This window comes from Diplotaxodon limnothrissa, linkage group LG8, assembly GCF_057381915.1.
Source record: "Diplotaxodon limnothrissa isolate DT_005_m linkage group LG8, D_limnothrissa_male_GT1.1, whole genome shotgun sequence".
NCBI lineage: Eukaryota > Metazoa > Chordata > Actinopteri > Cichliformes > Cichlidae > Diplotaxodon > Diplotaxodon limnothrissa.
Window position 1 is genome coordinate 7272411 of NC_140603.1, and position 12562 is coordinate 7284972.

At 43.8% G+C, this 12562-nt stretch overlaps 2 protein-coding genes across 2 annotated transcripts; one reads left to right on the forward strand and one right to left on the reverse strand.

Moving 5' to 3' along the window:
• Positions 1-973: 973 nt before the first annotated feature.
• Positions 974-6502, reverse strand: LOC146626206 (butyrophilin subfamily 1 member A1). Its single transcript, XM_085360385.1, has 9 exons — positions 6368-6502; positions 6173-6271; positions 5984-6091; positions 5748-5906; positions 5433-5573; positions 5101-5152; positions 2958-2984; positions 1613-1639; positions 974-1533 (listed from the first exon to the last, which is right to left on the reverse strand). The coding sequence occupies exons 1-9, from the start codon at positions 6500-6502 to the stop codon at positions 974-976; spliced, it is 1308 nt and encodes a 435-aa protein (XP_085216511.1).
• Positions 6503-8983: 2481 nt separating this feature from the next.
• Positions 8984-12478, forward strand: LOC146626207 (uncharacterized). The gene is made up of 16 exons (XM_085360386.1): positions 8984-9020; positions 9323-9430; positions 9517-9592; positions 9706-9862; positions 9985-10030; positions 10114-10172; positions 10249-10284; positions 10411-10463; positions 10547-10679; positions 11221-11435; positions 11531-11576; positions 11658-11723; positions 11796-11855; positions 11931-12016; positions 12252-12346; positions 12434-12478. Exons 1-16 carry the CDS (start codon positions 8984-8986, stop codon positions 12466-12468), a joined length of 1308 nt encoding a protein of 435 aa, XP_085216512.1. The 3' UTR covers positions 12469-12478.
• Positions 12479-12562: the final 84 nt, after the last annotated feature.

The following is a 12562-nucleotide window of genomic DNA, read 5'->3' on the forward strand; positions in this document are numbered from 1 at the left end:
GGTTTAGATCTCACCCTGGGTCAACCTGAATCAAATGCTTAATTCATTACCAGGCCTCTGGAGAACTTCAAGACGAGGTGACGTGTCTAAAATCTGCAGGACACTGGCCCTTGAACGCCTTGAGTACCCCCATCCCTGCTCTAGAGGAAACAGTGGGTAACAGGGAAGAACTTATAGTCAAAATTTGAGAACCCTTCATCCAAATTAGGTCAAAATCAGCACTAGACTTGCTTGCATTCATAGCAGCACACCCACCAAGTCTGAAGCAGATCAGATCCACTGCTGTTCGCACGAGCAAAGAAGAGACAACAGACTTTCAGAGATTTCTGGAATTAATAGTAAGATTTATTGAGCTAGAGAGAGGAAAGCATTGCCATGTCTTATATAGCACAAATAAACAAAAACACAGCTGCAAAAACAAGCTCATGCCTGAAAAATGTTTGCAGGAAGCTTGAGACAAAGAATCAAATAATCTATAATTCAACTAGAGGCATGCGTCAGCCCGCTCTGCAAATATCTGCCTCGTCAGCGGCACTGTTTCACTGCACTGAAGCTAAAAGTATCATCATTCACAGTGCGCTCATGCTGTAACTTTTTAATGTTTATTTGTCATCAACAATTAAAAAAAAAGTAAAAAAAAAAATGAATGGATGTAACATTACAGGTTTAAACTGATCCCCAACTTTATCCAATGAAGTTTGAGAGGAGTTTAAACCCATGGGGAAAAACATTGTTCATTCTTTAAATGCTCATTTTTAAAATATAAAGAATCAGATACTGTATGTTTCTATGAAGGCAGAGTAACAAGAAAGTGTTTAGCAGATGGACATGTCGAAAGAAGAGCAGTTCCTGTTTGGGATTTGACGAGGCACCTCACAGAAAGACTTTTAGTCCAGAAATAGCCACGCGATTCTAAATCAGTAGAATAAAAGCGTGAGCTCTGTGAGCTGCCGAGGATTAGGACTGATCCGTTTCAGTTCCAGAGGCAGGGCCCCGGGCACAGGCACCGCTGTTTCGCATCAGCAGGCCTGATCACCAGGTCTTTGACCACCTCCACAGTCCCAAAAACAGGGTACAGTTCCTCTGTGAACTTCTCGGTATAGGTGTACAGGTGGGAGCGCTTCTCCACGTCGTAGAAGGACAGCTGGCCCTGCTCATAGTCCAGATAAATGCCGACTTTCCTGGGCACCAGGCTTTGAGGTAAAGGCGTAGCGGGCACCGTCAGGGCTTTCAAATCTGTGCCTCTCTCCAGACGGAGGGTCAGGTATCCCGTATCTGTGTTCAGCGAGCGGAAGCCCTGCCTCACGGCCGAGGCTTTGGCCACTCCCAGCCGCCAGTCCCGCTCGCCCACCTCCACCTCCCAGTAGTGGCGTCCAGAGGCGTAGCCCTCCTGGCCCACAGCACACCACCAGCCATCGAAGCGTCGGGGGCATCGTGGGATGTCGCGGCGCTCCAGGCCGCACCGCATTCGTTTTTCATCATCTGAGATGAGCAGGCCTGAGTGGGCCGATTCGGAGTCCAGGGTGACGTCCTCTGTGGAATAAAAGGGCGGGATTACAAACTGCAAAATGATGTCACAGTAAGGTGAAAAACAGAAAAGAGATTTTCATACCTGCTGCATCACAAATCCAGTTCCACACTGCAAAGAAAAAGAAGAGAAACTCCGTTAGCTCATTGTTTTGTACAGTAGTTTAAAGAAGGCATGCAAAATTTACCTTCACACGATAACACACAAGCAACTTACATCCACCCCACTGTACTCAAAGCCCTGAAGTACAAAGGGGGCTGAAGTACTTGTGAAGTATTACTTTATAAGTATAAATATAACTACATGTAATTTCAAGAGCTGAAAAACACATTAATGCTTTGTACAAAAAAAATGCAACCAAATGAATTTTACGCCCACTCCCCTCACAGCCGCTGTGATCCACAGCCTTCTGTGTGCCCACTGGAAACATTTTGAAAACTAGTCCACGGCTTAAAGTTGTTCAGTGTGATCGGTCCCAACTATTATACAGAGCATGAAAAGTCCAATGTATGCATGAGTGTTCAAATATGACTATATGTGCAATTTCTTTTGACAAAAAGAAGAATAACAGCTACAAAATGAGCCCAATATCAACATGGAGGTAAAAGGAAAACTCTTTCTTGTCACAGCACTTTGTTAGGTTTACCATTATTATTCTCATTATTTGTTTCTGTTATTCTGTGCCATATTTACATTAAAATGGTGCAGTTTTTAAACTAATATATATTCTATGATACAGGTGCTCCAAGGTGGTTGTAGGAAAAAAATCCTGCTGAACATAAGCTAGAGTTTTGGATCTAGTTTATGACATTTGGCATAAACATTTTTTCAGTTAATGTTATGTGTCTGAGGATTTCAGAAAGAGCTGAGGCTACAGTTCACACAGACTGCTCAAAATTGTAAAACAGAAGAAAGGGAAAATGTTGCCTGGTCTGATAAGTCTCCAAATTTGAGTTAAGCAACATAAAGGATGGATCAATCCTGCCTTGTATCAACAGTTCAGGTTGTTACTGGTGGTGTAATGTTTTCTTGTCACGCTTTGGGCCACTTTGTGCCAACTAAGCAGCCTGTCAACCTGAGGATGGGTGGCTTCCTCTATGACTACCCTATACCCATCTTCAGACGACTGCCTCCATGTCAAAACGCTCAAATCATCTCAAATCTGTGTCTTGAGCATAGCTTCACTGTACTCAAAGGCCTCCACAGTCACCAGCCAACAGTCAGACTGTACTGACATATAGTAAAAGTGCATAATCCAGTGGCGAACCATTAAAAAAAGACTGCATTTGCTAATAATCGAGTTTAAAGTTTATCGTTACATACTATAGATTTCAGATCATATAATCCAGCCCCACATGTCTGTATACAGCTATACAGAGACATTAAAGGGGTCATTCATTTATTCATTACAGTGAGCTTCTGGACTTACCGCCGTGGGGAATGTAGCGCACAGCGTCTGAAAGAACAAACAAAGACTGATTAAAGACAGACAAGTGTTCCACTCACAACTCAAACCCTCCTACCAGCTTGTTTCCTAACATGCTTCCAATCACATTTTTATAGATTAATTCTAATTAAATATTCAGTGGAGTGTATTCTGTTACCACACACAACAGCCACATCACCGAGTGACTCGTTTCACATCCTGATTTTGCCAAGTGGTTTTTGTGCTGACACCAACATTTTGTATGTCACCCACTCAGTCGTCTGTGAGGCTTTATAGCTGCGCCTCACTTCAGCCTAGTCGGCTACGTTTTATTTTGGCCTTAGCTCTGAAGTCAGGGTTAGTCAAACTATGATCATCAAATGTTATTTTCGCATTATTTTAATTACATAGAGAAAGATAAAAAGGTCATCAGTTTTAGCTGGTTGTAACCCGGGCAACTGAGCCTATGAAAAGTAAGACTGCCTCATCATGGAAAAATGCTAATCCTATGAGCTAATATGTAATTTAACAAAAGCCACTTTCAGCTGCTCCTTTATTCACATGGGGTCACACGGCAGGTGGCCCTTTCCTGTTGGAACCTCTCAAGGATTTATGTCTCACCATGATAATAAATGTGTACTAGTGATAAACAGGTCTGAACACCTTCACACTGGTCTAAGCTTTAAACTGACCATTAGACTAATGGTAGAATTACTGCAAAGCTAGAATATTCTTTATTTATTTGATGAACTTCTTGTTTTAAAATGTGAAGTAAGTGACTAAGCCCATAAATTTATTAGGAAAATAATTACTGAGGTCTTGGGCTGTGATATATAATATAGACACTGATAATATCTGTGTCGTGTCAGCCTCCGATGACTTCTTTCACCGCTTCAGGCAAAAACTGGATAAACTGAGGAAACTGGATACAATGCTGCTGCTGCTGCACCGTGTTTCAGCAGACTCACACTTCTAATTAGGTAGTGTGTCATTAGTGACAGTAGCTCATTGGAAACTGTTCTTCAGTTATTAATATTTATAAATGCCGCAAAGCTGCAAGCATCAAAGAAACATTCAGTATTTTTTCTGTATTGTCAGAAATGTCGGTATCACAAATGTTCTGGAAACTTTGTGATATAGCTTTGAGGCTATAACGCTGAGTCCTACCCAGACTCTGCTTCTTCTACAGAAGGCATGTCAGTGTGACTGAGGAGACCCTCAAAGTATTCCTCAACTGCAGCGGTGTGAGCAGAGCGGAATCGCTTCAAGGCCAACCAAAAATCTTGTTCCATGGCCTCGCCGGACTCCTCCCACACCTGAGAGTTTGCTCGAACTGCTGCCAGAGCCACACTCTGCTTGGCGTGCCACTACATGACAGCTGCCTCTGGAGTCCCGCAGGAGAACCAAGCATCAATCACTGACCTGCGACCAGGTTTGTTTGAGTGTCACCTGCACTTGTGAACACGGTGTTTGTTATGGACAAACTGTGATTTGTCCAGAGAACATAACAGAGAACAGGCGGTTCCTCCCAGTCATGCTCCTCCAAGTCTCACTGTCCATGCCCATGTGAACATTAGTAGCACAACGGAGATTCCAGGTGGGGCACTCAGACACACTAAGAAGACTAGGTACTCTGAAATGTCACTGAGTAAATAAGGGCAAAAGGCAACCAGGACCTGTTTACTGGCCCAAGGACAGGAGGAAGTAACCCTCTCATCCACTGGGATGAGAGGGTTGAGCCTGAGCTAGTGCACGAGGCTAAAAATATCCCAATATTTTTTTTCTTTCAGACGAACAAAACAAAAACAGATTTATCTAACATTTGTCAAGCATATTTATCTACTTGTTCACTTTCTGCTTGACTCAGTAGTGGTATACTTTTACAATACCACCAGAATAACATATAAAAAAGATAAAGACCCCATTCTTCATAATTTAATTAATTAAACCAAATGTATTGTAATTTTATTCCCTACTTTATTTTCATTGGCAAGGATGGGGAGAATCCCTTTTTTCACATGTGCAGAACAAGTTTTTGGTCGAAGCAGCAACAGGTATTGTACAAATGTTGGTTTCTGACTCATGACCACTTTGCAAGATCAGGATGTTTTGTTTCATATTGTTAAACTGGATGAGATCCACTCACCAATGTTCTGACTTTTCTGCTTCTTCACCAGCCACTGCTTTGTCACATCCACCTACAAAGACACGCACACACATACAGAGTATGTCAAGGTAGACAGTGGACACATTCAGGACAAGGTGAGCTGAACAAAGAGATAAACAGATTAGCATGATTGTCGTGCAGCCTATATGCAGCATGCTTGACACACTTAGCCCAGATATCGAATGTGAGAATGTCATGCAAGTGTCGTTCATGTTTCGAATCACCTAAGTTAGCATGCTTCTTATCCCATAAATTACACCACAGAGTACAAAAACATTTAATGACGATCACTTAGCGACAGATATCAAGACCTTTATGGGGCTGTCGGCGTTCAGCACGGCCAGCATGACGAGCTCCATGGCCGGGAACAGGTTGGGCAGACGGCCCCTCTTCCACTGGAACTCCAGGTCATCCAGCATCATGAGCACAGGCTCACCTGGCCACACAGTGGGCTGAAAAAAGAGGTTTAGAAACAGTTGCTTCGAATTTATGGCCAGAGCTCAAGCACAGTCCGATTATCATGAGATCATTGTCAAGGGCACGATTAAGCCTAATCATCTTTATCAGATGCAACGACGGAACTGGGTCAGACTTTAATAACCATCCATGTCCCGTAAGAAAGTCACCTGAGGTCTGCCTTTAATATTCCGGGTCCAATCCATGATGACCCGTTTATGGGGGCCCATGTCGTACTCGCCGCCTCCCTCAAGCATGCAAAGAAGGTGTCCCTTCCAGTCCTTCTTCTCAGACTTCTCATACTGGTAGTCTGATGTGATTGTCCTTGGCTGAATAAAGAATAGAGACTTTTAAGAACATCCATAAAAAACACAATTTATTTCTGTAAATGGCTGCTATCTCGTACCTGCACTCTTTTCTCCAGCACAGCAGCCCATTCCACGATGAACTCCCGGCACACGCTGGCTGTCCAGATGTCCTCTCCGGTCCAGATGTGACACAGGATATTTGATCTCTGAGGTACAAAGGCAATGCGAATAAATGCAGAAGACTCTAAGTAATAAAGAGCAAAAAGGGAGAGAGGAGAAGAGCTTACCTGGCAGATTCTGTTGAGTTCCCGGGCCAGCTCCATAATAAACAACTGACTTTCCACCAGAGGCTCCTTCTTCTCAAGCTTCACTTTTTTGCGAGACTCCTGGAGCAAAGAAACAGAAAATTAAAAGGGAAAAGAACATCATGACTTCCAGAACATTTAGCCCCCGCAGCAATTACTGTGGGAGGATTTGTATACCTTGAGTCGGATCTTGAGCTTTTTGGCTGGCTCGATGAGGAACTGCAGGCACTCTTTCATCATGCTGGCAGCTGGAGTGCGGGGCCGATGCCCTGTGGTATGATAATAAAAAAGCTTTAGCACGCTGGCACTCATTCTGTCAAGAGCTGGAGCTGACTGCACTCCGTCGCCCACACAAATCGATGAGGGTGCAGAAATGGCTAACGCGCGAGAAGGTGGCAAAAAGGTGAGGTGGCGGAGAGAGGAGCACTCACTGCAGAACTTTTATCACAGCTCTGCACTCAGAGTCCACAGAGAGCTCATTAAGATCCCCACCGAGCTATCATTAGGTGTTGAGCCCACTCGCTCAGCCCACTCACTCCGCATAGATATATATATATCCATGAGACCACACAGTGGGTGGAAAACAGAGATGTAGCAACATTAAAAAAAATATTGCACAGTAACAGGATTTCCTGCATGCGTGTGGATCGATGCATCCTGAAAGTGGGAATTTATTCCCATGGAGACGTGAGCACAGCAGAGCGCTTTTAATAAAAACACTGTGGAGCCATGGTGGGGGTGGAGGAGGAGGAGGGGTGGGGGGGGGGGTCCTTGGACCAGTTTGCTGTTGAATCAGCAGTCAGTCTGACAAGCAGAGGGGATTTGCTGTTCTTGCTGTGATGTAGAGGCAGCAGGAGAGCTACAAAAAAAAAAAAGAAAAAGAAAAGAAAAAAGGAGGCAACAAACACTGAGGAGCACAAACTCAGGACTGAGTTGACCTTTTAGAGAGTAAATTCTGACATTCATAGGTATGCCTGCTTTCTGCCTATTGAGTATGCATATGAATTTCTTCCACCCGCATCCCTGAACTGTTAGAAACTGTTTTATGGAAAGGGGGTTGGAATCAGTTATACAGTGTTATTCAACTATAACTTCCAATCAACTCCCTTCTATAATTTTTAAACATTTATTTACACCATCATGAGTTTGCGCATGTCTGATACCAACACCAACCACACTAATGCATCTTGATTTGTAGTATTTATTAATCTCTCTTTCACTATATATGAGGGCAGCAGATGTCAAAGCGTTGCTTGTCTGTAACTGACTCATGTTTGGATGGTGGGTTTATTTCTGGCAGCGGAGGCTGAGCGTGTAGGTGACAGAGGAGCTGCAGGATTAGAGGAAATCCGGGATTATCGGTGCTGTACAAACGCAGGTAGTGACTTTCTATATTGGGAGTGAGTGACAAATCACTGCATGCAAGTTGGCATCAGAACAAACACACTGCACAACAACAGGCTCACGTTACCGTACAACAGTGTATCCATACACACCGAATTTAATTATTTGTTCCCAATTTGTAAAATATTATTCTTAATAATAAATAGAACAGAATTTCGAAATGCCAGTGTTGTAAGGTTAAAAAATGAGGCCTCTTGCACATGAAGCGATGTTTACAAAAAAGGACATAATCAAAGCAAGCGCACACATTATTCCATGTAATTAGGCCCTGTGCACCGGCAAAATGCAACCAGTTTACCAGTTGTTTTTTTATCACCTCGCTCTAGAGGGAAATAAATAACACCTCACCTTGTAACGGATAAATTCCCTTCAGGAAGAAAACTCTACGCGGCTTTTCTGTGATGCTTTCGCGAAACTCGGTTTAATTTTTTAGTGCTCCGCCATCCTCCACAGCCTCACCGCTTCCTTCACCCATCCACAACTGCGGCACGAGAGACAGCGCGCGTGCTCTTATCAACCACCGCCTCCACTGAGCGGCAGTTCCAAAGGCGGGCCGCTAGAGGCCGCCAACTAGCTTTACAGAAACGGAAGCGTCGCAGAGTTTTTTCTATTTAAAGATTAATTTACTTTTTTTTTTAGCCCGAAAATACATTTTATTTATTTATTCCAATTTAAGTAAGTCAGCGTTAAATAGTCTAGAAAGAGCACTGCGACAGCAAACAGCCTGAGGTGGACTCGAACACACGCCTTTGTTTACCAACGGAGATATTATAGGCGAGAGACGCAAAGTACTAAGGCTGCAAGATCACCGACCAAATAACTAATACTTGTCTGCCAAATGGTGAGCTTCGCTTCTAGAAGGACCTTGACTATATAAACTCGCTGGGTCTTTATTATCGTGTCCATAAAAATCTTAAATTAACGACTAAGATTCCGTTTGTCTGTTTTCTTTTCTTCCTTTATATTCCCGTAGCCTGTATAGCTTCTGTCACGTTTGAAAATATAAATATTAGCTACTGAAGTGAATGGTTGTAAACACGAACCTACAGTTCATTTGGTCAACAAGGCGGGGTCTCTGAAGGCAGCACGACAGGTTTACTGTCAGTCAGTGCGCAGGTGTACGTGGTTATTATTTCAGGCGCTTGTGTTTGCAGGTTCAATATTCCTTCGCTATTTATTTAAAATAATAACTTAATGACAGCAACACATCGCCCGTCCTCGCTCACGGTCTCGGGCAGGTACAGTGGAACTGGAAGGTGTTTCTCGATATGTTAGCTTCACGGAAGTGTGTACACAGCGCGCGTCCCCAGAGCGTGCTTAAATGACAGGAGGATAGAAGCGGCGCGTCTCTTATCAAGGACAGGCTCTGATCACAGCTGGACGATCAACATGGCACCCAAAGACCCTCTCCTTGGCTCCCTCAAAGGTAAGCATCAATAATAGATGAGTGATGGTACGATGCCATTGGATCACAATTTCAGTAAGCAGCTGATCGTGACGTACTCATAATAAAACGTACAACTAGAATTGGGTTTAATTTCTGACCCTGCAGCGCGCTATTTTTACGCCAAAAAAGCTTCCGCTACGTTTTTTATCATCAACACAGTCTCTGTTTTAGTGTTGATGAGTGAAATGGCGATGATCACATGGCTTGCAAAAATGCAGTTATGTCATGCTGATGACAACAGATTCAATGTGTGTTGCGTGTTTTTTCCCCTTCCCACTCAGTGTGTGTCCTGAACCTGCAGTCAGATGGAGAGACGGTGACAGATTCCAACCCTCACCTCGCCTCCTGCTGTGAGCTGCTGGAGCTGGTCCTCAGGAAGGGACTCCAGCGTCAGTATCATTATTTTGTGTAGCTGAATTCATTTTGAAGGAGACTTCTGCAGTATTCACTCAGGGTGTGTTTCATTTCTCTCCAGAGCCCGTTCTTAGTCTGGTGCACAGAGATTACTGGCACTGCTTCGAACAGCTACCCCATCAAGATGCCTGTGGCAGGTAACTACATCCTGCTTAGTTTAGCAGATGGGGAAGGTTTTTTTGTTGTTTTTTTTAGTGACAGCTTCACTCATTAATGCCCGTCACCTCTCTGTCTGTCTTCTCCTGTGCAGTCTGTCTGCTCTGTCCTTGGCAGTTGAGCAGACCAGAGTTTGCAGGAAGCTGCTCTCAGCTCAGGGCCGAGGGCGCTACCTGCTCAGGCTGGCCCTCAGCCGCAAGGTCCTGCCGCAGTTCTTCACACACCTGCTGCACACTGCCAGACTCCTGGAGGTCTGATACATGGACAGATGCATTGTTCCCCAGTGTTGAGCACACAAAAATGGGATTTTAGAAAGTGTGTTTCTCTAACAGACTTGCATAGTTGTGATTAACATTGTTTCTCTTTCCTTCAGTGGTACAGCCCAGATTTATCAATTCTCAGGAATGAGGAATTTGTGGGTGAGGTTACAGCAGCTTGAACAAAACTGAGGAAGTTCTTGTCAACAACAAAATCTTAAGAGCTGCTGTTCTTCCTCTTCCAGAACCTTTCATGTCGCTGCTGCTGGTGCTCTCACACATGGACTTCAAACTGGACATGGAGGTCAGAGCTGCTACTGTGATTTTTTCCAATCACTTTGAACTCCAATCTAATAAGAATTTTCTTTTCTTGTATACAGAATTGCAGTTTTCTGGATGAGAGCTGGCTCCTGCCGGTAAGAGCATCACAGTAACACTGTTATTATGTTATTTGTCTTTGGATATTATATAAATCCATAGAAGGAAAAAAAAACTACAATCTTAAGGAGGTGAAAGACTGACTGCTGGCTGTTTGTTTTTAGGTGTGTGAGATATACGAAGTTGTGCCCTGCCGGGAGGTAGGGTTGGTTCTGAGGTTAGCATGTTCCAGTCTACAAATATTTCCATTACACTGAGCACGTGGGCTAGTAAAAAAACATCTATGGATCTGCTTCTTAGGTATCTCAGCGGGCGCGTCTTTGTTCTTGACCTGATTCCCGGCAGTCAGGCTGACGTCGACAAGTTCATCGGTGCTGGTGACATCCTCGATGAGATCAATGGGACCTCGCTGAGGAATTCTAAAAGTGGACATGTGAGAAATCCCTCAGATATACAGTGCCGTACTGCATTAGGGCTGTTGTGATATTGCATTTTCATGACACAATTATCCAGCAAAACGAATTCATGTTAAATATATCATGCAATATCCGTGGATATTTCGTGTTTGTGGATCATCTATATTTTGATAAATGCCTTAGATCCAGGTGGGGCAGTCTCCGTGAATTATGTTTTGCAGATGATGACATTGTGACCTATAGTGAGAGTCTGGAAAGATGGAGGTACGCACTATAAAGGAATGAAAGTTGGTGGGAGCAAAATGGAATACATACATGTGATGAGAGGGAGACAGATGGAAAAATAGTGCACAAGGGAGGTGAAGAAGACAGTGCAGGCAGGGTGGAGTGGGTAGAGATGAATGTCGGGGAGGGATTTTTGACAGGATAGCAGCAAGAGAGTATTGATAGATAAATATAGATAGATGTAGATATTTAAGCTTGAGCTGCCAGGCGGGATGCAAAGGTGCTGCATATATATACACTTCTTTACCAGACCTTTTTTACTTGCACTCCCAGGCCGGTGCAGTTCTGTCTCGGTTTAAAGGCTGCCCTTTGTCCATCCGTGTTATAAGATGGAGGGCCCACGACGGAACAGTGTATAGACCCCTTATCAAATTCCTGCGGGCCCTGAGGACAGAGAACCCCACCCTGCAGCTGGGTCCTGCTCCCTCCCAGGAGACAGCAAGCAGAGACCAGAAGCCTCCTCCATCACAGTGTCTCAAAGAGGGAAGGCAAGTGTTAACACGCCATCGCTGCGATCTGTATTCAAGCTGCCGTCATGATGTGACATTTGAGAAATACATTCTGAACAACCTCTGTTCCACAGGATTGTTTACATAGTGCAATTCTTGGGAAAGGCAAACATTGGAATGGTAAATGACAATTTGTTTTTACAGCATTTTCAAACATTCTGCACACACCTCCTGTAACTGTCATTTGTCTGCCTCTCTCAGTTTGGAGGAAAGGAGGTGCTCCAGCATGCAATCCCACAGGTGTTGCAGAAAAACCTACCTAGCAAGGTAATGAAAGCTGTTTCCCCAATTTTCTGCAAAGCACTTATATATGCATAACCCATTTAATTTTCCCTGCAGGAAGTGCTTTTAGATTTGAAGGAAACACATTTGACGTGCACAGACAGAAACAGTAAATTGGTAAGTAGATCTCTCTCACAAAGATTTGCCTGTACTTTAATTCTCCTAAAGTTTTGTCTTCATTTCTCTCATCAGGAGTTGTTTGAGCACCATTATCCTGAGATTTCATGTGTAGGGAGATATGCACAGCCAGACTACACAGCATTTGCCTTCTGTGTGGCGTAAGTATCACATTTTATATGAAAGCCCTTCACTGATATTGCAGTACATCCTGGCAAAATACCATAATCTAAGCTATTTTATTATTAAAGGCTTTTCCACACATCCCTGTTAAACTAGGCTGCTTGTAGTTTAGATCGCACTCCTCCTACGACAGGATGTCATGATGCAATATACAAGCCTAGTCATTGGCTGGGCCCCCATGTCATCTAAGCACATGATTGGCTGTGTTCACAGAGACTCCCCAGAAACCCCTCAGTCCACAGGCTTTTGCTGTGTGGTGCTACGAGCCAGCAGCATCAAGGAGTGCGAAGACATCGTCTGCAGGATTGGTGAGGCATCACGGCTCTCAGATGCAGTCATGTGCTTACAGGCATGTCACTCAAACACTAAACACTTGTATTTTCCCCCACCTACAGCCACTGGGTTCAAGCATACGGAATGGTTTGTATGACAAACCAGCTGTGACCAACTTTGTGTTGTAAATAAAAGATGTGTATTGACCATATAGACCTCTTCACTGTCTGTATAGTAAAAAAACAAAACAA